Source organism: Ogataea haglerorum (assembly GCF_019207285.1).
Source record: "Ogataea haglerorum isolate 81-453-3 chromosome Unknown 81-453-3_NODE_4_length_651989_cov_98.092404, whole genome shotgun sequence".
Taxonomy (NCBI): domain Eukaryota; kingdom Fungi; phylum Ascomycota; class Pichiomycetes; order Pichiales; family Pichiaceae; genus Ogataea; species Ogataea haglerorum.
This window is the reverse complement of record NW_025065154.1, coordinates 441,012-464,764: the sequence shown is the minus strand read 5'-3', so window position 1 is coordinate 464,764 and position 23,753 is coordinate 441,012. Positions and strand designations below refer to the sequence as shown.

The 23,753-nt window shown below is 56.7% G+C and overlaps 12 protein-coding genes across 12 annotated transcripts; 7 read left to right on the top strand and 5 right to left on the bottom strand.

Annotated features, from left to right (window-relative positions):
• Positions 1-70: 70 nt before the first annotated feature.
• On the bottom strand, positions 71-3,523 carry KL911_001831 (uncharacterized protein; the record flags this gene model as incomplete). Its single annotated transcript, XM_043196833.1, has 1 exon — positions 71-3,523. One exon carries the CDS (start codon positions 3,521-3,523, stop codon positions 71-73), a length of 3,453 nt encoding a protein of 1,150 aa, XP_043055592.1.
• Positions 3,524-3,616: 93 nt separating this feature from the next.
• Positions 3,617-4,759, bottom strand: KL911_001830 (uncharacterized protein; the record flags this gene model as incomplete). Its single annotated transcript, XM_043196832.1, has 1 exon — positions 3,617-4,759. The coding sequence occupies one exon, from the start codon at positions 4,757-4,759 to the stop codon at positions 3,617-3,619; it is 1,143 nt and encodes a 380-aa protein (XP_043055591.1).
• Positions 4,760-4,878: 119 nt separating this feature from the next.
• On the top strand, positions 4,879-5,939 carry KL911_001829 (uncharacterized protein; the record flags this gene model as incomplete). Its single annotated transcript, XM_043196830.1, has 2 exons — positions 4,879-5,103; positions 5,190-5,939. 2 exons carry the CDS (start codon positions 4,879-4,881, stop codon positions 5,937-5,939), a joined length of 975 nt encoding a protein of 324 aa, XP_043055590.1.
• A 25-nt stretch (positions 5,940-5,964) lies between these two features.
• KL911_001828 (uncharacterized protein) lies at positions 5,965-7,040 on the top strand (the record flags this gene model as incomplete). The annotated part of the gene is made up of 2 exons (XM_043196829.1): positions 5,965-6,267; positions 6,327-7,040. 2 exons carry the CDS (start codon positions 5,965-5,967, stop codon positions 7,038-7,040), a joined length of 1,017 nt encoding a protein of 338 aa, XP_043055589.1.
• A 76-nt stretch (positions 7,041-7,116) lies between these two features.
• Positions 7,117-7,992, top strand: KL911_001827 (uncharacterized protein; the record flags this gene model as incomplete). Its single annotated transcript, XM_043196828.1, has 1 exon — positions 7,117-7,992. The coding sequence occupies one exon, from the start codon at positions 7,117-7,119 to the stop codon at positions 7,990-7,992; it is 876 nt and encodes a 291-aa protein (XP_043055588.1).
• Positions 7,993-8,185: 193 nt separating this feature from the next.
• On the bottom strand, positions 8,186-8,908 carry KL911_001826 (uncharacterized protein; the record flags this gene model as incomplete). The annotated part of the gene is made up of 1 exon (XM_043196827.1): positions 8,186-8,908. One exon carries the CDS (start codon positions 8,906-8,908, stop codon positions 8,186-8,188), a length of 723 nt encoding a protein of 240 aa, XP_043055587.1.
• Positions 8,909-9,300: 392 nt separating this feature from the next.
• Positions 9,301-11,048, bottom strand: KL911_001825 (uncharacterized protein; the record flags this gene model as incomplete). The annotated part of the gene is made up of 2 exons (XM_043196826.1): positions 9,301-10,299; positions 10,383-11,048. The coding sequence occupies 2 exons, from the start codon at positions 11,046-11,048 to the stop codon at positions 9,301-9,303; spliced, it is 1,665 nt and encodes a 554-aa protein (XP_043055586.1).
• A 62-nt stretch (positions 11,049-11,110) lies between these two features.
• On the top strand, positions 11,111-15,302 carry KL911_001824 (uncharacterized protein; the record flags this gene model as incomplete). Its single annotated transcript, XM_043196825.1, has 2 exons — positions 11,111-11,183; positions 11,281-15,302. The coding sequence occupies 2 exons, from the start codon at positions 11,111-11,113 to the stop codon at positions 15,300-15,302; spliced, it is 4,095 nt and encodes a 1,364-aa protein (XP_043055585.1).
• Positions 15,303-15,315: 13 nt separating this feature from the next.
• KL911_001823 (uncharacterized protein) lies at positions 15,316-17,808 on the bottom strand (the record flags this gene model as incomplete). The annotated part of the gene is made up of 1 exon (XM_043196824.1): positions 15,316-17,808. One exon carries the CDS (start codon positions 17,806-17,808, stop codon positions 15,316-15,318), a length of 2,493 nt encoding a protein of 830 aa, XP_043055584.1.
• Positions 17,809-18,104: 296 nt separating this feature from the next.
• Positions 18,105-18,740, top strand: KL911_001822 (uncharacterized protein; the record flags this gene model as incomplete). Its single annotated transcript, XM_043196823.1, has 1 exon — positions 18,105-18,740. One exon carries the CDS (start codon positions 18,105-18,107, stop codon positions 18,738-18,740), a length of 636 nt encoding a protein of 211 aa, XP_043055583.1.
• Positions 18,741-19,542: 802 nt separating this feature from the next.
• Positions 19,543-22,815, top strand: KL911_001821 (uncharacterized protein; the record flags this gene model as incomplete). Its single annotated transcript, XM_043196822.1, has 1 exon — positions 19,543-22,815. One exon carries the CDS (start codon positions 19,543-19,545, stop codon positions 22,813-22,815), a length of 3,273 nt encoding a protein of 1,090 aa, XP_043055582.1.
• A 192-nt stretch (positions 22,816-23,007) lies between these two features.
• KL911_001820 (uncharacterized protein) lies at positions 23,008-23,751 on the top strand (the record flags this gene model as incomplete). The annotated part of the gene is made up of 1 exon (XM_043196821.1): positions 23,008-23,751. The coding sequence occupies one exon, from the start codon at positions 23,008-23,010 to the stop codon at positions 23,749-23,751; it is 744 nt and encodes a 247-aa protein (XP_043055581.1).
• Positions 23,752-23,753: the final 2 nt, after the last annotated feature.

Below are 23,753 nucleotides of genomic sequence, written 5' to 3'. Positions count from 1 at the left end.
TTATTTTTCACAACGTGCATACAAACTTTAGAGCGATTGATTGACCTAAGAGAGTGAATATTTAGAGACCTCATTTTTTGCTACCGAAAAGGTTTCCCGCAGTGCCTAGCACCTTACTGCCGACCTTGCTTGCGGTACCGATCACCTTTCCGGTACCGTCTAGTCCTGTATTCAAGATTTTGCCGGCACCCCCCACAGCGGTTCCGGCGACGTTTGGCAGCTGCTTCTCCGCACTCAACAAGGTAATATAGGACGGCTTGAAACTGAGTGCCACAGAAAGCTCGCCTGATGGCTTTCCGTCATCGTCCTTCAATGGCAGTGTCATTTCGTGGACCCCTGAGGCAAATGGATTGATCTCGCTCATATTCAACTTCACCTCGCCAAGCTTGTCGTCCTGCTCTAAACCGAGATCCCAATCCGAGACTTTGAACCTCAGCACGGAATTCACTCTATTCACCACCTCAAAGGACGTCTCCTGATTCCACTCCGGGTTCAGAGTTTTCTTGATGGTCTTGGTTTTGAAGATCTCCTCGCCATTCAGGTACACCTTTGTAAATGGATCGGATTTTCCGTTCGAGTCTGCAGGAGGCAATCCAGAGGCCTTGATGACACGCAGCGTCATATATCCCATGTTTCCAACAGAGTCCTGTGCTGGTAAGTCCTTCATCAAGACAGGAACCCATCTGGTCTGCAGCTTGATGCTGGCTCCGTTCGACAACTTGACAACGCTCGGCTGGTCGTACGTTCTCTCAATCAGCTCCACGGTGGACATGGAAGTCTCTGCAATGGCTTCCTTCTTGATATTGCTTCCTTTCTTCTCAGCAAGCTTGATGGTGACCTCAGAGTATTTGAGTTCTCTCACCAGGCCTTCACCGGTAGCGTTGATATCTGTGTCACGAGAAGAGAGCCTTGGACTAACATACTCTGGATACCCAGATTTATCGAGGAAGATCTGCAAATAGCCGTCCCTAGGAATGTGTCCCTCTAAAAGAGTAAAAACGCAGACACCGCTATTGTAATTGCGGACCTTGTCCAACGGCAGATCGAGCTTAGGCTTTGTATCTTCGATCTCCTCCATCTCTTCCTTGTCCTTCTTATCCTCTGCAGTCTCCTTGTCGCCGTCGCCGTTCTGTTCGGCCGTCTTCTCTTCCAGCTTCTTCTTTTCCAGAATGTCGTCGGGAGTCATCACAGGAAGAGTAGGGAAGAAAGACATGGTGTACGTGACGCTGCCCTTTGCACCACGCTTAGGGTGCACAAGACGGCCTTCTTGGGGCCCGCCGTTCGTCTCGATGGGATCTCCCTTGTCGTCGAACTCGATAAACTCGTTGAGTCTAACCTGGAACGAGCCCAAGGTTCTGTCTGGAGTCGATCTTTGGACGTCCATGGCTTCAATAGTGACTCTCTGGTTAGGAGACGCGATGGGAACGTAGATCGACTGGTTGAAAACAGGGTTGGTGGTGGAATCCTGGGTCAAAGTTCTTCCTCTCTGGACACCGTTGATCATGACTCTGACGTACGGGTCGATAACACCAATTTTCTCCAGGTTGATGAGGTTCATCGCCTTGCCTATGTTGAAGCGAACAACACCGAACGGCTCAGAGTAGCCCATAGCGCCTGGAACTCCGGTCATGGCCACAGAGCTCCAGTTGCAGGTCAGCTTCACCTCCCCAAGACCTTTGGTTAGAGACTGCCACTCGTTGCCGACGTACGACGAGTCGATGAGGTCGGTGAGCTTCATGGTGGCAGAGCCGATGAGTTTCTTGGACGAGTCTCTCAGAACAACACGAACTCTGCACTTGGACCGGTTGTAGATGATTTGGTCGTGGGTGATGCTCCACGAGGCCTCCTTGCTCTTCTTGACAACCCCCGTCGTGGCCTTGAGCTCTCTGTCCACGTACAGCTCGGCAAACACGTTGCCGGGCTTCTTGTCGTCCTTGTTGTAGGATCTGGCACCGAGGAGCCTGATGACAACCACGCCTGTGTTGAGGTCCGGCGGTGGAGAGTACGAGCCGTCCGGAAGCTTGGAGCCCTGCAGGGTCTTCATCATTTTGAAGTCCAAGGTGACATGTCCGGCCTCCCTGTTGTTTCTCAAAATAGGCAGCGTGACGTCTCTGAGCTCGTGTTTTAGCATGACGTCCTCCAGATCGTACAGCACATAGCCCATCATCTTGTCCTTTCTGCCGTCGTTCTCATTCTCGTCGTACAGAGTGATCGTCAGCGGCTCAGAAGACGATTTCAGCATGACGTTGACCTTCTCGTTCCACACCGGATCCATGGTGTCTGGGATAACCTTGGTCTTGCCCAGAACAGCACCGCCGGCGGAGAACGTGAGGTACGGATCGATGGTGTTGTTGAACGTGTCTGCAGCCTTGAGACCCTTGGCGTGCTTGACGTTGACCTCCAAAATACCCAGAGCACCGTCGAGGCCGTTTCCGTTGAGCAGCTGTTCCAGGTTGAGCTGGAACGAGAGCGGGTCGAACAGCATCGGACCGGCAAACTTCTGCACCATCTCGTTGATAAACATGTACAGACCCGGGATGTTGAGAATCTCGAATGGAAAGATGGTGTTTCCGCCAAAAGGCTTGGCCAGAAAGTCGAAATACGGAGCCTCCAACAGCGACACGTTGACGGTCTGGATGTGCGGGAAGCTCTTCATCATCCTCAGCCGGACTCTCACCTTGGCCTGGAACGCCACGTCCGAAAGCACGATGGGGAACGTCATGCCAAATAGCTTGGCCTTGACGACTATGTTCTGGTTGACGTAGTTCTTGAGCTGTTTCGCGGTGGCGTCCTCAACCGCGTTCGGGGTCATCGAGATCCACCAGTCCATCACCGTGACGTCGTCGCTGGTGCGGTCGAGCGTGCGGACCTTGTCAATTCGCGGAGGCTTGGTGCCCAGCGTGAACGTGTGGATCCACAGCTGCTTCACGAACGCAGGGATCGGCAGCCCAGCAAGAATCACGTTGGCCTGGTCACACACCATCTGGGCCGCGGTGGGCTCGATGAACCGCCAGTAGCGGTCCAAGAACACATTGAGCCAGTCCATCGTCTCGAAATCGTCCTCAATGCGGTTCACAGAAAACTCTCTCTGGGCCTCGAGTCTCAGCTTGAGCCGGTACTTTCTGATCGACGCACGGTAGTAGAGCGCCGACGCAAGCGTCACAAAGAAGAGCGGGCCCAGAGAAAACCGGAACCGGCCCAGGAGCCACGACAAAAGGCCGCCAAGCATCACAATGCCGACCGTATGGAACCAGTCGCCGTACGCGACTTCCGGCAGATACTCGTCCAGAAACGTCGACCTCGTCAGCAGATCGACGATCTCCTCCTCGTACGTGAGCGAGTCGCGGTTCTCCCAGCCGCCGACCTCCTTCCAGCCAGTAAAGGCGGCGGTGTGAGGCCGACGTTTTTGCTCTTCCTTTTTCTTTCTCGCCTCCAGCAGCCGCCTGTCGGTCCTGCTCACAGGCCCGTTGAGGTCCAGCGCGTGGAGCTCCGTCTTTTCAGAATCACGCGTCGCCGAAAACATGGAAACTGCGATACGCTGGAAGCAACTGAAACGAGTTTACCAACTTGGCTACAGAAATTTCCTGGCGTTGCTGGTGTACGGGTGTGCACAGCACTAGGCCAGCTCGCCGTACTGGTTGAGGCGGCGCTCGAGCAGCCGGACGCGGTCTCCGACGCTGACGCTGTAGCCGTGCTCGACCTGCACGGCGCTGATGCCGAAGAAGGCCAGGCTGGGCCCGCCCCGATCGACGCGACGGAACGACGCCAGCGTGCGCGACACGGGCTGTTTGGCACGCTGCTTGCCGGTCTCGAAGTCGATGTTGGGGATCGAGCAGCGCGGGCATTTGGACGTCACGACCCACTGCCTGCCGCTGATCGTGAAGCGGTACCAGTCGTCGGTGTCGTACGGTTTTTCCGGCCCGTCGATGAGGATATTGGGACGGAAATTCGTCGGGGTGGTGCGCACCTCCGGGCCGTGTTCTTTGGCGAGACGCGCGTTGAGGTCTCTGATGTCCGCGTCGGAAATCAGCAGGATCGGGAAGTAGTCCTGGAACTTTGTGACGCGGTACTTTTCGTGCGAGCCGGGCGTGTAGTTGGGCAGTGCGGCGAGGTTTTGCGGCGAGTTGGTGACGACCAGTTTTCCAAACGGAGCGTACAGCAGCTTGTAGTGCTCGGGCAGCCCGACGACGGCGAGAAACGGCCGGAGGTCGAGCTTTTCGAGTGCCACCACCTCGAAGTCGACGTTCCACAGTTCTGCCGGCTCGCGGTTCCCCGCCATCTTCTCCAGGTAGTCTTTGGAGACCGACCGCGGCACGCTGAAATAATCCCTGTTTCCGTAGCCGACCACAAAATGGCCGTCCTCCAGACGCAGCTCGACCCTGCTCAGCGACGCGTGCTGTCTCAGCGAGACCATGACCCATTTCTGCTGCACGGCGTCGAATCTGCCTAGCATGTACATTCTGTCGCACTCGAGCCCGTGCTCGGTGACTTTCCACGTCTGCACCTTCAGCCCGGGGAACGACTTGATCGGGTGCACGCGGATCTCCTTGACAAACGTCTCCGGCTTGTCCAGGAACGGGATCCTCGAGTTCACCTTGTAGGTGGTGTTGATGAAAGATCGCACGGGCGCGAGGTTGAGGCTGAGCCCGTGCTGTTGCTTGGTCTCGTGGAGCGAGAGGGCTTTGAGCAGCCATGTCGCGCCGTTCAGCACGGCCACGGCCACGACGAGATAGCACGGAACCGCGTAGAGAAAAAACATGCGTTGATCAAGCACAGTGCTCGATAAGATATTTTCCCCAGCCACACCCGCTCAGCCCAGCCACCAAGATAACAAATTGACAGGCGCCCCAACAGAAGCTGCAATTTCTTCTTTGCTCCATGGACTCGTCCGACAATTCCAACGATTGCCAGGGCGACAAGGACGACACAGGCGTCTCCGAGCCTGTCGCGCAGATGCCGACGCCGGAGCCCGCGCCGCTGGACGTCCCGCAGCCTTCCACCCCTCCCGCGCAGGGCCGTGTGCTGTGCTCTGCCGGCTCTGCGGGCTCGTCGGAAATCACGACGCTGTCGCTGTCGTCGCCGCCGCTGACGCCTCCGCCACGCGTGATGCGCCGCCTGACGCCGCTGGGCAAGTTCAGTCCGCACAAGCGAGCGAACTCCATAGACGACGACCTCGAGACTCACGCCAGCCGCAGGCTGCTGCTGCTGGACCGGCGCAGCGCACGCAGCGCAGCGCACACAGACGCCGTGTGCAAGAAGCTGGGCAGCCTGCAGCAGCAGAAGCTGAGAAAAAGAGAGCTGCTGCTGGAGAAGCTGAGCAAGGCCGTCAAAAACCGCAGGGACTACGTGGACCGCAAGCGGCTCGTAGCGTCGAGCACGGTGCGCCACATCTGCTCGTCGGGCAGCAGCGACGACGGCCGCAGCCTGGAAATGTGCGTATCGCACGAGCAGGGCCCGTGCGCCCACGGCTTTGCCGACTCGTTCAGAATTGTGGCTGGGCTCTCTGTGTGGGAGAACCTGCGAGGAGTGCCGATCTTCGTCGACTTCGAGGACGCGGTCGCCAAGACAGACGTCGAGAACACGTACAGGTTCATCAACAGCCGCGAGATCGTGCGGCTGACGTCGTCGCTGTTTGCGGAAATCGACGCGTCGAACGGGCGGGTGGACGCCTTTCTCCTGGCCCGGTGTTTCCTGTTTGGCTTCGCAATTCTGGTCGAGAAAGACAAACACGAGCGGTACAACCGCGCGCCGATGTACGCGGTGCGGCTGAACGCGACACAGCCGTTTTTCGACCGGCTGGCCAAGGACTTCCCGAACCTGAAGCAGCACCACCTGGACGACAGCTACTACGGGTTTCTTGTGGCGGAGCTGCACACCGCCACGTTCCATGTGTGGAAGCTGTTCCAGCGGCTGGTGCAGCAGAACGGGTCCGAGTTTGAGAGGTACGCGTTCAAAGAGGCGCTCATGGCCACCTACTACCCGGTCTTCCAGGTGTTCAAGTTCAACCACTGGTTCCGCAGTCTGGCGCTGCTGTCGGAGAGCAACGACGGGCTGAGCAAGCACCTCGGCTTTCTGCGCACGATGCGCTCGCTCACGGCCGACAACGACGTGCTGCTCAACGAGTACAGGTACATGATCCGCAAGGGCGAGTCGTTCATCAAGGCCAACAAGGAGCGGTTTGCGCGGCTCAAGGGCGACAGCCGCGCCGCCGACCTCGCGGCGATCGACGCGATGGAGCAGGACTTTGTGGCCCGGCACAAGGCGGCCGTGCTGTCGGGCTCGTCGCTCACGGACGACAACCCGCTGATCTCTGTATCGTCGCGGAGCCGGTCGGCGCTGCGCGGCGCGGCGCAGCGGCCCGTGTCGCTGGTCCCGCCGACGTTTTCCGTCGACAACTGGCGCCGGTACCTGTTCAAGGTGCTGCTCGAGTACCGGTCGCGGGGCGCGCAACTGCGGATGCGGACGGGCAAGTCGCCGCGGCTCGCTGCCGAGTGCGACATGCTGGCCGAGTACGTCGACGAGCTGCAGCCGGACATCGAGGCGATCCGCGAGTGGCTGGGGCTCAAGACGTACAACGAGGGCTGCATCGAGGCGATCGAGCGGCTGTCGTACCTGGACTCGGTCGAATCGATGATGGTGGACGTGGCGCAGATGGTGGAGCGGTGTCTGTACGCGATGTTTGTCGTGGCGGAGGACCCGAAGCGGACGGTGAACCTGGTCTTTGCGCAGTCGGCGAATCACCGCAGAGAAAACTCGACGGCCATCTCGTTCCTGTCGGACTCGGTGCTCGTGCTCAGCAAGCTCCACAGCGGCAAGATGCGGCTGGCAGAGTACTTCAGGATGAGTCTGGGCGTGCTGATTTGCGAGACGCCGGAATTTCTGCGGTGCGAAGCCGAGTCGCTGCTGGCGCAGACGGCCCAGATCGACAAGGCGTTCATCCAGCGGTTTGTGGAGTTCGTCAAGGACTGCATGGTGTTTGGGATGAACAGCTGTGTGAAGAGCTGTCTGCGGTTTATCGGCAGCAACATCGTGGAGTTTGAGCGCGACGTGTTCGAGTGCAACCACCCCTCGTCGAAGGTGTCGCTCAATTTGCGCTACCCCAATTTGTACAAGCAGATGCAGCTGCACAAGGAGCAGGATCAGGAGTCTGCGGCCGAATCGGCAGCCGAGACGGCGACGCTCGCGTTCTACAACCGGCTGTTCGCGGCGTTCGTGTGCAGCAGCAACACGGGCAAGCTGTACGAGATGCCCGAGTTTCTGGAGAGCTTCTCGATCCAGCTGATGGAGCTGAGCAACCAGGTGCGCACTCTGGTGACGCTCCAGTCGGTGACAGTGATTCTGATGAGCTCTTTGGCCAACCGCACGGTACTGCTGCCGGCGAAGCTGCAGAACAGCTTCTTTGCCGACAAGCCCCGGCAACAGCTCGTGGACTTTGGCAAGCTGCTGGTGGAGCTGGACGGGTTTCTGCTGAACTACTTCGAGCACACCGAGTCGAACCGGTTCGGCAACTTCTTCAAGGAGGAGGTGTACAAGATACTGTGCACCAACGTGTCTGAGCGGCTGCGCGGCCGCGGCTACGACGAAGATGCCGTGCGGGCCATTGTGGACATGAACTTCGATTTCAAGCACGTGTGCGGGCTCATAGCCCAGACGGAAAGGGCCAGCATCGGCAGCACCAAGGTGAACTCGCTGAAAACGATATACTGCAACGCCATCTATGACATCATCCGGCACGGCCGTGTTTTTTCCGCAAATACGTCAACGAGCGAGCCCGTGCGGCGCGCGTCAGCCGCGGTGGAAAATAATTTTCAGCACGAGACGCATAGAGCGTACGGCAAATTCTACGCCGTAGACCTCGTGCGCGACAAAATTGACAAAATCGTGCGCGACTACTACGCCGTCTTCAACGTCTGTGTCGAGGTGCACCTCCAGAACATGTGCCTTGTGTTGCGCGAGTTCGAGGAGATCTGTGCGTTTGAGCGCAGACTGTGAGAGCCGAGCACGGATGCATGTCTGAGGCGGTGGGGCCCAAACTCCGCATATTCCATGCATATGCAGGTAGTAGCAATCTTGACCCATCGAGAAGGACTACAATAGTGCTACAATAGCCGGTCGCAAATGAGACGGAATTTCGCCCGTATGTGGCTTGGCTGGTTGTACGCTGAGTCATTAAAAATATACAGGGTCATCCTTCTACTTTGTAGTCCACCACGCCCCTCAGGATCTTGATCACCCCGTACGCCTCGTGGATCATCTCGTCAGGGCTGATGGTGTTGTTTTTGGATCGGTTTTTGCGCTCGCTCCCGGGCACAGGCCATCGGCAACGTATCGTGAGCCTTGCGCACTCAGAGCACGTTGGCCTCGTTTCGCAGCATTTTTTCTTGCGCTGCCGACACGTCAAACACCCTCTTCGCGACCGTTTCGCCTTTTCCGGCGAGCCTGACCCGGAACACGGCGAGTGCTCTGCCGGGCTCGTAGCGGCAGGTTGCAGCAAACCGTTCGAACTCTCGACTAAATCCTGCCTCACCAGTCTGTACGTCCTCGATCCCATGTCGTAGCACAACACCTTGGACTCCTCATGCCCCAGATCTTGCGACGGGTAGCCCAGACTGGCGCTGCGTCGTATGCTTCTGTGCATGGAAGACGGCTCGTGAATTTTATTCGATTGCTGGTAATATGTTGGGCTTGCGGGCGCGTTCCTGAGACGCTGTGCAAGCTGTGGATTGGCGTAGTTGTAGTTCTGGTGCGGAGACGGCGAGGACGCATACACGGCGAAATCTGAAAGCAAAGGGTTCAAGCTGGGCATGCTCGCTGGCTCGTGCGGCTCGGGCGAATGCTTAGGTGCGAAGCGTGATCTGCCGACGTTTGCTGGAGGTGCTCTAGTGTCAGCCTGGTTCGGAGAGTCCATGTACCGATGATGTCAAATTCCGGCCAGAAAGCCGAGTTTATATATCCCGGCAAGGTCTCGGTTGGGTAGAAAAGAAACCGTTAAAAAAAGTCGATTTAATAATCGTGCATTAAATCTGGTCCACACGGGTGAGATTGATGGGCTGAACAGAAGGTTCCACGCAAGTGAGGAGTAGGAGCAACTATTTGGGCTTACCCAGTGAAAGTCATGCGGCTTGGCTGGACGCACGGAATCCTGGAAAACAAACTATTTTATGCACGCGCATGCGCAGCGAAGCCATTCCCATACTAAAAATATCAACTCTTTGCGGGCTGTCAAATTGTGCGTATCACGCCAATCGCGCCCGAGGCCCCGCCAGCAGGGGGGGATCCGGGCCGTGCTGCCTAAGCGATTCAATCACGAGCCTCCACAGCGGCCTGTCCCAATGAAGCTCGAGAGTGTCGTGCTCTTGTCCCGCAAAATCCTGGGTTAAAAAGAAACTTGTTTAATCCGAACCCAGCACACGGGTACGCGCGGCGCTGCATTGCGTTGTATGTGAAACAGCAAGGTCGCTGTGCAGCTTTATAATTTAACCATGTTGGGAAAGAGCCCATCAGAGACACATGCGCGTCGACCGTCGCGTCTGTGAAGCCCAGATTTTTTTCCTGGCCGGATGATCTGACAAAAAAAAACAATAAATAAATACCCGCATTGCTCTTCATGTCCGTCGCCGACAACTTGCAGTCGTCCATCACGTCGCTGCAAAACTCCATCAATTTCCTCAATTGCGCGATCGCGCCGCTGCGCCAGGTCACCGACGACGTCGATCGGTTCAAGACGGTTCTGCGCACAAAGGCTGTGTTTGACGTGGTCCCAGAGTCGACCGTCCAAAAACGCACCAAGGCCGTCTCCGCGTTTGTCGAGCCCCGTCTGAACAAGGACCACGAGCTTCTGCACGAAATCATGGCCGATTTGGCGCGCAAACAGGACCGGCTCCATAAACAAATGGCACCACTGGAAAAAAAACTAGAGCGCGTCAGATCACAGCATGGAGCCGCCATAAAGGTCCAGAAAGTGTCGGGCTCTCGCGACGACATTGCCCGTCTGAATTGTCTGCGCGCTAAAAAACTCAAACTGGCGTCGAGATCAGCTTGAGGTTCTCCAGCAGCTTGCCCACGCTTTTCTCCAGACTGTCCAGTTTGATGGTGATCGAGAGGAGCATCGGGTCGCTCGTCACCACGTCGCAGGTCTCCTGGATCGTCACGACGACCGGACTGTTGCTGTTGTCCACATACGTGATACTTTCCTCGAGGTATTTGCTGGACGTTTTCAACACCGTGGAGCACGACGGCTCTGCGTTGCCCGCGAAGACCGATTTCAAAAACCCACCATTCTCGGCGCCGTTTTTCCGTCTAGAGTCCAGCAGCTTGCGGTACTCCTCGCAGAGGATCGTGGAGATGGACCGTGTTCTGTCCTGCGAGATCTTGGCGCGCACGTGGTCTGCAAACGAGACCCGGTTCGGCACGTCGATGATCAGGTCCCACGGCCGGTGTGTGATCGGCTTGACCACCTTGAGGTCGATCGACAGGTCGCTGTTGCTGATGACCAGGTCCAGAGCCACGTTTTCGGGGAGCTCCGGCTCAAATAGCTGGTACGGCAGTCTGTACCTGGGGAACATGTATGCCTCTGTAGGGAAGAGCAGGGACTTCTTGGCGAGCTGGATCTGGCCGTATAGTGTGGACAGAATTTTCAACAGCACAGCGGGCTGTGTTTCTTGGAGCGTCTGTATCTTGCTAATAGTGTTGATAGCGTTGTAAATTAAGTCGTGACAATCCAGTAACTGGCGCAGAATCAGTGTCGAGTTGTCCTTGAGCCGCAGGTGCAGCGCGCGACCGATGCTTTTCGACCGGATGGACACGCTCAGCCCTGTAACCCGGAAATTGGAGCGGCTGATCACGCCCTTGAGTGTCTCAGAGTTGTGCGACGACAACGGGAACTTGAACTCGTCGCCGTTGTTCTCACTGATTTTCGCCATACAGGACGCCAGGTTTTCCTTGATGTTCGGCAATTGCGGCCGTATAACCTCGTCAATAAGCCATGCCTGCTCCCGGGCGCTGTCGGCGCACAGTTTCTCCGAGGGAAGAAATATCTGCGTAGACATAAATATTTAAGTAAAATAATCAAATATATTAAAACAAATTAAATAAATCGAATAAATATTTTATGGATCTTCCTCATGATTTGGTTTCTGCGCTGCTGAACCAGCCAATAAACTATATTCTTCCCAAGCAGGAAAGTAAGTATTCTAGCTGCTGCTTCTGACATCGCAGTCGTGCCTTTTGGAGGCCCGTTCGAGGTGCGCTTGGCCCCTGCCAAACGCGTTTCCCCAGCAGACAAGAAGGACATCGATGACGAGCTGCTGCGGGAACTCAAGGTTCCCGACCAGCTGAAACAAGTTACGTTTAAAAAGCCGGCCATGAGGCTTCCTGCAAAGACTACTACGGAGCGCCCAGAGCCGCCAGGGCCGCTCGAACGACACATCCTAGCCGCCGTGAGCTCCGACCGGTCGTGGACCAAGCCCGATCTGAAGGTCAAGAGAATCAAAATCGACAGCACGCCCACGGACTTTGACAGCGTACAGCTTCAGCCGCGCGAGACGACCTTTGCCAGGGCCGAAGAGAAGCCCGTAGTCCATATGGACTCGCGCAAACTGCACACAGAGGCCAAAAACAAGCTCGTCTCGATTTTGCAGGGCCCGCTCGATCTCGACCCAGAAACGCTGCAGGCCCTTGAAGACAGCATGAACCGGCTGTGGTACGCGAAACAGCTGAAAGACGTCGACGCGCAGCTCCTTGTGCGTCTCAACGAGACGTGCTCCGCGATGCTGGACTTCCAGTTCGCGAACTTCGACGGCGACGAGATGGACGTGGCGTGCCGGGCGGCCAAGTGCGCAACGTTGGTGATGTTGATCTTCACAAGCAACCACAGCGACAAACAGCTGTATCTGGAGAACTATCTCACGTCTGTGCTGGAATTCGTGTACGCGTGCGGCAATGCATTGCTAGATGCTGAAGTTTCCGACTTTGACGCGTTTCTAAAGAGCTACATCAAGATTCTGGACCTGCTGGCCTGCTATGCCAAGCACAACGGTCTGGAGGACAGCATAGTCACGAAATTGGAATATTTGACGCTGAAACTGTGTTTCAGCGGCTCAAAACAAGACCCGAGCTACGAGAGACTGCGCGTAGCAGCCTCGAACGTGATATACGAGATTTTCAGCAGAAATCCGGACCAGCGTGTGTTTCTGCTCCACGAGATCGTCAACAGCTTCGACCAGCTGTCGCCGCACAAGACAAGCTCCCGCCAGTACCACCTGGCGCGCGGATTCAGCGTCCAGCTGGTGACGATGCTGGTGGTGCGGCTGATCCAGTCGTTTGCCGTGTGCTACGAATTTGACGAGGCGTACTGGAAAGTGAGCGAGAAAAAGCGCGAGGAGCTGAACTCGAGCATATACAGCCACATCGACGCGTCGGCAGACGAGCTGGCGCGGCTTTCCAACGAGTTCGCCTCGCTGCTGGTCACGAAAATCACCGCCAACTACGACACCACCGGGAAAAAAGTGCTAGAGAACTTTATAGAGGACCTGCTCGCCATGGCCGAGTATCCGGAATACTCCGGCTGCGAGACGCTTCTGGAGTCCTTTTTGCACACTCTGATGTTTGTCTTCAGCTCCGACAACTACTCTGCGCAGATTGAGGCGTTTGCACTGGAGCTGATGGGCATCATTGGCTCAAAAATCTTCGCGTTCCGCAGATGCCAGCAGCCAACCCGTTTCAGCGCGGACATGAGCGTCGCCGACTTCAAGACGCTGTTCGAGCAGTACCTCGCTGTCTGGCGCGATCTGAAGACGTACCGGTCCTTTTTTGCATTCAAGCTGTTCACCAAGGTCCATGCCCTTACAAAGTCCGCGTCAGACGAACTGCTCTCCTGCTGTCAAAGGGCCGAGTTCCTGCTCCTCCAGATCATCAACCAGAAAGTGCCGTTTCCCCAGATCGACCGCCCGGCAGACTATCTTGCCGTTCTCGCGTCGCAAAACCTGTTTGCTCACTACGACAGCTTTCTCGGGCTGATCGTCAAGTCGCTCGACCACCCGCGCACCAAGTCGAGAAACAAAGCCATCAAAAACCTGTCGCTGCTGATTGAGCGCGAGCCGGCGCTGCTCACGCTGCCGACCGTGAAACAGTCGCTGGCGGCGCGGCTGGTGGAGCAGTACGCGTCTGTGCGCGACTCGATCGTCGAGCTGCTGCTGAACACTGTGCCGGCGCATCCCGAGCTTGTCAGCGACTTTTACGCTCCCGCGTGCGACAGGATTGGCGACGCTAGCATGGCGGTGCGGAAAAAGGCCATCGGCTTGGCCAGAGTGATGTACGAGCGCTCCGCGGAGCAAACGGTGCGCACGGCCGTCTGCGAGAAGCTGTTGCGGCGACTGGACGACGAGGAGGACGCCGTGGTCGACCTGGCCGTCGCCTGTCTCAAGGAGCTGCTGCTGCTGTCGCACGAGGACCCGCTAGCCAGGATAGAGACCATGGTTTGCGTGATCGGCAAGTCAGAGAAAAACGGGGACTACTTCGAGCGGTTCCTGCGCGAGAAAGTCGTCCACCACTTTGCGACGAGCCCAGAGCTCCGAAGCGCGGTGGCGGCCGTCATCCAGGCAATTCTGGAGCACGTCACCAGGCAGGTGCACTGTGATCACGACCACGTGCAGAACGTGACCGGACTGCTGGCAGTATTTGTCAAGTGCGACGGCACACTGCTCTCGCAGGACCAGCTCGTCTCGCTGCAGCCGTACATCATCGACGACAGCTCCACCGGCAGCTCCCTGTGCTACCATATCTTGCAAATCTTCCACTACACGCTGCCACAGACCCGGTCGCTGAAGAGGTCGTTTATCCACCAGTGCCAGGCGTCGCTCCTCGCGCGTCTCACCAAGTTCAACGTGCGCGAGCTCGAAGAAGCCATGCCGTGTCTGTGGCTGCTGTCGCTGATGAAGAAGGACACCGAGAAGCTCGCCCGGGCGTGCATCTCGTCGCTGGCTCTTTTGAGGCCGTATCTGGCGGACATCAGAGACAATAGCTACAAGCCCGACCCCAAGGTGTTCCGGCTGTTGTTTCTGCTGGGCAACGTCGGGCGCCATTGCCGGCTCGACGCGCACACGGAGCTGTTCCAGACGGCCAACCTGGGCTTCAAAGCCACCGACACGGTGTCCGGGTTCATTATCAAGCATATCTCGGTGTTCTGCGACGAATCGCTCGACGCCAGCTCGCAGCGCGTGGCTATCAAGAACCTGCTCAACGTGTGCATCACGCACCCGCGCTGGTTCATGAGCGACCGCATTCTGGGCCTCATGGACCGCGCTTTCCAGAGCAACGACCCGGATCTCCAGGATATCGTCGTCAACACGCTTTCGACGTTTCTGGAGCTGCAGGACCGCGAGGCCGTGCTGGGCAACGGGCTGCACTTCAAGGACTCGAAGACCGTCAAGCTGGACGTGCGGGTGTTCCACGGCGAGTCGTCCGAGTACGTGAACGACGGAATATGCTCGTCGCTCGTGCAACGGTACCTGCACCACGTGCTGAAAAACTGCCTCGTCGACGAGTCTGGCCACTCGCTGCGCGCGGTGACTTTTCTGAAGCTCGTGGTGAGGTTCGGCTTTGCCAACCCGAAGCTGTGTATCGCCACGATCGTCGCCCTGGAGGCGTCCCAGACGCCCGCCATTCGGTCGACAGCACTGGCGATGCACGAGCAGCTGTTTGAGAAATACGAGTCGCTCATCGAGTCGGGCTACATGGAAGGACTGCGCATGGCGTACGAGTACCGCAGACGGCTTTCAGGCCAGCTGTTGTCCGAGACGACGCTTTTGCGGTGCATGATGAGCGTGCTGGACGGCAGCAGGACGGCCGGAAAGCGGTTTTTGCGGCTGCTTGCTAAAACGCTGGCGAACTTCGAGGACCCAGACCCGCTGTTTGTGGGCTACGTCGCCGTCAACCTCGCTGCCGTCCATTTCAGACAGCAGGACCACGTTTTTTTCCTGGTGTCGAGCCTCGAGCAGATTATTGACACAGAGGCGGCAGAGCTGGCCGAAAGGACCGACGAGGAGGACGACTGGGACGTTCTGGGCGCAGAGGCGCGGGCGCTGTTTGTGCTGATGCGGCTAAAGGACGTTCTGGTGACAAATTACAATCTGTCGGACGAGCGACTTGTGAAGTACCAGACGTCGGCCAAGGACTTCAGAGGCGCCATCACGCGCGTGGACACTGTTCCGCTGGACGTGGCGGACTTGGATCTCGCCAGACTCAAGGGCGGAAGAGTGTCGCAGAAGCTGTGTACGAAGTTGCTGGAATTAGTAGAGGATTAATTCTGTGCTGCCGCTACACACCCTGTAGGAATTTCGGGTCGAAGTCCGACCGCCGCGAGATGTACTGCTTCAACACAGACTTCTTCAGATAAATCAGCTGGCCCTCGTTGCACAGGTCCTTGAGCAGCTCGGGCTGACAGAAAAACAGGTTTGTGAGCTCTCGGAGGACGCCGAAGCGTTGCTTCATGTCGTCGAGGCCGTCGTAGGTGTCGAAAATGGAGATGTAGTGGATGACGTCCTGTGTGAGCACGAGCGAGCCGTTCGAGTTGACGCGGAACCGCGTGAAGTGGTTGATGAGCAGCGTGAGCAGGCTGGCGAGGATGCGGCGGATGGTGTCCATTTTCAGCGTCGGGTTGAAGCCCAGATGCTCGTACAGCGCGCGGAACACTCTGTCGAGGAACTGGAGCATCTTGTCGCACGTTTCTGTTCTGTCGATCGTCGGCTGCGTCGCCGGCTGGAAATCGTCCATTGCCTGGCCGCTGAGGATGTTTTTCATGTTGCGCTCGATCAGCTCGAGCAGCTCGTCCACAATGATGTTGAGGCCAAGCTCGACGTCCTGCAGATACGAGTTGAACATGAGGCTGAGCCTGTTCTTGATCTCGGCGGAGAGAACTAGCGGGTAGAAGAAGCGTTTCACCACAATCGACAGCAGGTACACCTGGACAGAAACCAGGCTGATCTGCTCCACAAACTTGAGGTTGATCTCGCTGGAGCCGAAGAAGGACGCGAGCTTCTGCTGCTGCACCAGAATGCCGTTGTAGTACAGGTTTTCGAGCTCAATGGCCAGATACGACTGGCCGTAGCTCACGATCAGGATGTCGAACATTTCGAGCGCGTACTCGTTGATTTTCGACGGCACCAGCTCGATGGCTCTCGTGAGCGACTCGACCACCGCCTTGAGGATTTTCTCGGCAATCACGAGCGAGGCCTCGGACCCGTCGCCGGCGTCCTGCTCAAACGAGTCCGACACCACACGCGCGCCCTGGTCGCTGCCCCCCCGCAGCTTCGTCCGCGTGAACCGGTCCTTGAGCGAGGACGAGCGCTCCATGTTTTTGATGAACTTGGAGATGGAGGTGAACTTCTTGGACCGCTTGTACGAGAGCAGTCTTCGGGTCGAGTTTTCGCGCTGCGGAGCGTCCAGAAACACGTCCTGGTCGTACTCGGGGGCCTCCGACGTGCTGGCGTCTTTGGAGTGTAGGATCTTGTTTTCCAGCAGGTGTTTGTTGACCACCTTCTCGTGTTTCGCCTCGAAACGCGCCGTGAACGAGCCAATCAGCTCCGAGAGGTTCTCTTTCTCCAGACTGAAGTAGACGTCCTTGTCCACGTGCCGGTGGAACAGGGCGGCGTGGTACTTGTCCAGCTCGACGCCCAGGTCGACCTCCTTGTCTCCCAGGAAGGTCTTGAGGCTCTGAGTGAGCCGGTTCACCTGGTTGCACAGCAAGTGCAGCACACGCAGATTGCACAGCTTTGAGTAGGAAGAGGCCACCCGCAGCAGCAGCTGGACGCGGTTGCGGATCAGCTCCTCGTAGAAACGGTCCACGAACGCCAGCAGCACGGCCCTGGTGTGCTCGAGGAAGATCTGCTGGATCGTGTCGTACTCGGACTTTGTGAGAACGTCCTCGATTTCCTGCAGCATCGCCAGGGTGAGGCTATCGAGCTGGTACTGCGAGAAGCCCGGGTCGCACATGCTTTTCCAGAAGGACGGCTCGACGCTGAGCTCTGTGGACTGGAAATTGCTGAAGATCGGGTGTTTGTTGATGTAGAACTGCTTGATGTTTTCGCCGTCGTTAAACAGGAAAAGCAGACTAGACAGTTCCTGGAGCCGCCTGTAGTTCTTTGTGTTGTCCATCTCGTGGAACTCGTTGAGCAGCTCGATCTCGAACCTGTTGCAGTGTTCCTGGATCACGGAGAGCGTCGCTTTGGCTTGCGGCAGGTCGTTGGTGGCCAGCTTCGAGGCCAACTTGAGCAGCTGGACCAGCGCCACGGCGCGCCGGTCGCGCGGCATCTTGACCAGCTCCGGCGGGGCCTGTTTTTTGGTGTAGAACTCGTTGTAGCACTTGGTCAGAAAAATCAGCGTCACTGTGTTCTCCTTCAGACTGTTTGTCTCCGTGAGCCTGTCGCCCAGCGGCCGTATGTCGCCGTTAATACGCCGCACTTTCAGGTCCAGCTGGGCAAACTGCGAATTGAGCTTGCTGGCCTTCGGGGCGAGTCGCAGCACGTTCGAGAAGTGTTCTGTCTGCTTGACCTCGGCGATTTTCTCGTACTTCGTCTGTTTCGCCAAGCACTCCTCGCCCAGCCGGTTCAGCTCCTTGACGCACGCCTCAAACGTGCGGATGTACGGTTTGGGGTCCAGCTGGTCGAGGGGCTGTGAGCCGTCGTAGCCCGTCCGCGAGGCCAGCTTTGCGGCGAGAAACTCGACAAACTCGTGGACCGTGAGGCCGTGCAGGAAATCGTCGAGCGTGAACAGCCGTTTTGTCTCGTCGTCCAGTTGGAACAGCGACGTCATGAGTCTTGTTTATAAAACGGCCGCGGACCAATTTTTGCGTCGATCGGCGCCCCATCCGAAAGGCACCTCTGCACCGGAGTTGGCAGGGCCCGCGACAGCACAGGTCTCTCCAGCAGCGCTTCTGTAGGCTGCCGTGCCGGAGCGACCGCGCACCAGAATTCACCGGCTACGGCGCTCTTTCCGCCGCCGGCCCCGCATTGGCAAAAACACCAGCAGCTCTGGTGCTGAAAATGCGAGAAAAATCGGTTTCTCGTATTTTTTTCACATCCACGCAGCCCGTCTACTTCGCCCCAACCATGCCAGGAGTTATTTACTGTATGCCAGGCTCTGCAAGAAGCTCGCTCTTCCCCCAGCTGATCAAGTTCATCGGTCTTGACGTCGAGGTCAAGGGCCCCTCTGCTCCGTGTTTTGCCGAGAACTTCCCGCTGAAAAAGTGTCCTGCGTACAGAGAACCCGACGGCTTCAAACTCACCGAAGCGCTCGCCATCGTCAAGTACTTTGCGGACCAGGCGCCAGAAAAATACAACTGGTTCGGAAAGACCAAGCAGGAGGAAGCCAAGGTCTGGCAGTGGCTGTCGTTCATCAACAGCGACTACGTGAACGCTCTGTGCGAGTGGGCACTGCCTTCCTTTGGCATGCGTCCGTACGACAAGGAGAAAATCGACAACGGCGTCGCCAAGCTCGAGCAGCTGACCCGGTTGTTAGAAGACCAGCTGCAGAAGACGAAGTATCTTGTCGGCGACGAGGCCACTCTCGCCGATCTGTACGCCATCCAGTCGGTGAAAATCTGCTACGGCAACCTGTGGGAGGAGTCGTGGGTCAAGGAGCACCCAGCCGTTGCCAGATGGGTCCAGCTGCTGAAGGAGGACCCGGTTGTTGGTGAGGATCTGAAGGATCTGAAGCCGGCTGCCAAGGCTGTTCTGGGGCCGTAGAGGCCGGGATCTCGGCCGGAAGTGTTCCGGAGACTACACAGCTGGCCAAGCCAGACTCTCCGCGGCCGCTCCTAAGATAGACTAGACGTAAATAGCACATTTATAGATTTGAGCCGTACTCCGGTTCGAGTTATCGATGCTGTTTTTGGAAACAGCCACTTTCTGCAGCTAGACATGCACAAACCAAAGTTTGGGAAATTCGTGGCTGATGCATTTCTCGGCTGACGTAATTATCAGTGGACCCCACGTTTTCACGTCATAGCCCTGTATCGTCGGAGTAGCCAAGGCCGTGTAGTACCGTGTGCCGTAGCACCTGCCCACAGGGCTAGGACCGCTCTTTGTAATTTCCTAATGGCCAGGGCCGGCCCGCGCTCCTCCTCCGACCCACGTTTCAGTGGTGGCCGTGTACATATTCCTGACCACTTTTTTATCTTGGCTCTGCAAGAATTGGACGTACCATTTCTTTAAGATAACCGTGCAGAAACAGCAATAGTAGAGGACTTCAGGCAAGAGAAGGGAGCTCCTTTGCCCGATGGGCCTCAGAGACGTGCTCAGCAACGTCGTCCTCTCCTATAAGCGCTCTTCTCGATTTATCAAATAATATCCAAAAACAGCTAGATTACAGCCCTATATGCCAACTAAAAAAAGAAATTCGACTACGAGTTGATCGCAAATAAAGTCTTGGCAGAGACTCCACACAGCACAACTATATAAAGAGGTCTCCCCGCATGTGATTACCAAAAACTTCTCAGAGTGGAATTCGAGAACAAGCTGCTAGATAATATAGTTATAGATAGCTACCATGCCTACGGACAGAAACGAACAAGCGAAAGTGTCTGCTACGACACAAACAGAAATCTCCAGAGCATCCAGCAGCGACGAGAGCTCGGTCGCGTTCTATCGTCTCTCGGGAGAAAACGTGGTGCAGTATTTCGGAACCCACGCGGTCAACGGGCTGAGCAGCGCGAAAGCCAAGGAAATGCTCGCTAAGTATGGTCCTAATTCTCTAGGCGATTCTGGAAAGATTAACTACGGTAAAATACTGGCGCACCAGGTGTTCAACGCCATGATTCTCGTCTTGATAATCTCCATGGTCATTGCTCTGGCCATCAAGGACTGGATTTCCGGAGGAGTCATTGGGTTTGTTGTGCTCCTCAACATCTCGGTCGGCTTCATCCAGGAGATGAAGGCCGAGAAAACCATGAACTCGCTCAAGAGCCTCTCTTCGCCGTCCGCGCACGTGACCAGAGACGACGACGACCACACGATCCCGACAGAGGAGGTTGTTCCGGGCGACATCGTGCACATCAGGGTGGGCGACACGATTCCTGCGGACCTGCGGCTGATCGACTCCATGAACCTCGAGACCGACGAGGCGCTGCTCACCGGCGAGTCGCTGCCGATCCCCAAGGACCACACGGTGGTGTTTGCGGACGAGTCTGTTCCCGTGCCTGTTGGAGACAGGTGCAACATGGCGTACAGCTCGTCTGTGGTGAGCAAGGGCCGCGGCACGGGAGTCGCAGTTGCCACCGGCCTCAATACCGAGATCGGAAAAATAGCCAAGTCGCTGCAGGGAGACAGATCCTTCATCCGCAAGGTGGAGAAGAACCCGAAGAACGGCTCGAAGCCGAAAAAGCGCGCGTACGTGACGGCGTATTTGGGCACCGTCAAGGACGTCGCGGCAAACTTCCTCGGCGTGGCCAGCGGCACGCCGCTGCAAGTGAAGCTCTCGTGGCTGGCCATTGCGCTTTTCTGGATCGCTGTGGTTTTCGCCATAGTGGTGATGGCCTCGCAGAAATTCCGCGTCAACAAGGAGGTGGCCATCTACGCCATCTGTGTGGCACTGTCGATGATTCCGTCGGCCCTGATTGTGGTTCTGACCATCACGATGGCCGTGGGAGCGCAGGTGATGGTTTCGAGAAACGTCATTGTGAGAAACCTGGACTCCTTGGAAGCGCTGGGCGGCATCAACGATATCTGCTCGGACAAAACAGGCACTCTGACGCAGGGCCGCATGATTGCCAAGAAGGTGTGGATCCCCAACGTCGGCACCTACTCTCTGGAGGGCTCGAACGAGCCATATAATCCGCATCAGGGCACGCTCAGCTTCACCAGGTACTCGCCAAAGTTCGTCAAGGAGAGCGACGAGTACATTCCTCCCGAGAAAGAGCTGCCCGAGCCGACCCCGGCCAACTTTGCGAACTTCTGTCTGACCGCAGGACTAGCCAACATCGCCGTTGTGAACAGCTACGAGAACCCCGAAACAGGCAGCACCGAGTGGAAGGCGCACGGCGACCCAACAGAGATCGCCATTCGCGTGTTCTCGAGCAGAATCCCGGGATACACGAAGGACGAGCTGGCCGCGAAATACGACCATATCAACGAGTTCCCGTTCGACTCGTCTATTAAGAGGATGTCTGCGATCTACCGCAGCAAGGAGACCGGCGAGGTGAAGGTGTACTCCAAAGGCGCGGTCGAAAGACTGCTCAAGTGCTGCAAATACTGGCACTCTTTCGACGACCAGAAATACGACAGTCTGCGCGACAGCCAGGAGCTCCGGCCGCTGACAGAAGAGGACATTGCGCGCATCGAGAACCAGATGGACGTGCTTTCCAGAGAGGGACTGCGTGTGCTGGCGTTTGCGTACAAGGACATCACGAACGACAACGTTTCCTTGGAGACAGACAACCGGGAGCAGATCGAGTCGGACCTGATTTTCCAGGGTCTGATTGGAATCTACGACCCGCCAAGAAACGAAACGTCGAGATCCGTCAAGCTGTGCCACCAGGCCGGCATCAACGTCAGAATGCTGACGGGAGACCATCCCGGCACCGCCAAGGCCATTGCCCAGGACGTTGGAATTGTTCCGCGCAATCTGCACCACTACGCCGAGGACGTTGTTCGGGTGATGATCATGACGGCGCACGAGTTCGATAGTTTGAGCGACAGCCAGATCGACGAGCTGCCTGTGCTGCCCTTGGTTATCGCGAGATGTGCTCCCCAGACCAAGGTCAGAATGATTGAGGCTCTGCACCGCCGCAACAAGTACGTGGCCATGACCGGAGACGGAGTCAACGACTCGCCGTCTCTGAAGAAGGCCGACGTTGGCGTTGCCATGGGCATGAACGGGTCCGACGTCGCCAAGGACGCTTCCGACATTGTTCTCACAGACGACAACTTTGCCTCCATTTTGAACGCCATCGAGGAAGGCCGGAGAATGTCGGCCAACATCCAGAAGTTCGTGCTGCAGCTGCTCGCCGAGAACGTCGCACAGGCCATTTTCCTGCTCATCGGCCTGGCGTTCATGGACAACTCCGGCTACTCGGTGTTCCCTATGTCTCCGGTGGAAATTCTGTTCATTCTCGTTGTCACCAGTTCGTTCCCAGCGTTCGGTCTCGGAGTGGAGAAGGCAGCGCCCGACGTGCTGGAAAAAAAGCCAAACTCCACAATCTTCACCAAACAGGTGCTCATCGACATGATGGTCTACGGCATCTGGATGGCCGCATGCTGTCTGTTCGCGTTTGTCATTGTCGTCTGGGGACACGGCAACGGGTATCTCGGAATCGACTGCAACGCGACGAGCTCCGGCACCGAGCACTGCAGGTTGGTGTACAGGGCTCGTTCGACCGCTTTTGCAACCATGACATGGTGCGCCCTAATTTTGGCATGGGAGTGCATCCATCCGTTGAATTCTCTGTTCCGCATGACAAAGGAGACCGACCACCCATGGTGGAAGCAGACGGCGATCGACCTGTACGACAACAAGTTTCTATTCTGGTCGATTGTGGGCGGCTTCGTTGCGGTGTTCCCTGTTATTTACATCCCGGTGATCAACAGCGAGGTCTTTTTGCATTCTGGCATCTCCTGGGAATGGGGCGTGGCCTTTGGGTCCACTGGGCTGTATTTGCTGGGCTCCGAGCTCTGGAAGTGGATCAAGAGGGTGTACCTTAGAAAAAGAGAGTACGAGAGAGCCAAGAACCCAGAGGCAGAGCTCGAGAAGTCTGACGACATCTTTGAGAAATATGCGTCGCTATCAAGGGCCAGCACGATGGATCACAGCACTCTGATTGTCTGAGCTAGCGATATTGCCTTGGTAATTTTATATCATTTAATGCCTGCATTAAAATACAATGTTTTTTGTTTTATTTCAAATCTCCGTGGAGAAGTCCCTAAAATAAGATACGTTTTTAATACGTAGCACAAAAAAATCAAAAAAAAATCGTGGCCTTTTAGCATACGTTTTCATCTCCAAGACAATTATTCATCGATGGGGGGTCCGGCATTGGACCAACTTCTGACCCCAGAAGAGAGCCGGAGATCCAGTAAGCTGAGGGTACGGGTGGACTGCCGCGAGAGAGACGTGCTGGCGACTCTGAGCCTGTTATGTGTCATAATCTTGCAGGAGTGTTTCCGCACCAGCGCGAATCTGCACCGGTTCGTTGCCGAGGTGCTGAAACGGTCGCGCAGCAGCAACCCTGTTCTTCATGTGACAATGTACTATTTGCTGGAAGTCTACGCCCAGAGACAGCAACAACTCTATTTATATCCGGGCCTCAGCTCTGTGACCTGTCCCAAACGATGTTTTCTGACCTGCCTAATTTTGGCCTCTAAGTACCTCCAGGACCAGAACTACACGCTCACCACATGGAGCAAGATCACGGGGCTGAGTGTCGACGAGTTACAGACCAACGAAAGAAAGATTCTGGATTTGCTACGTTACAAGCTGCATATCAAGGAGAGCGAGTACAAGCGGCTCTGTGGGTTTATGCGCGGCTGCGAGAAGCGGCTCGCCGCAGACAAGACCGGGCCTGCTGCTTCCAGTCTGCTCACGCCTCCTTCTTCGCCCAGAGAGTGTCGAGACGACGAGTTTCTCGGCTGGCGCGCGACGCAGAGTCCGGACTCCACCCTCGGTGTTGAGACACGGACCGCCTTGGCGCGCGCTATCGAGCAATTTGTCGAGTTCCATGCCACGGAGCACGACGCCGCGGGCCACGATATTGCGCTTATCTAATG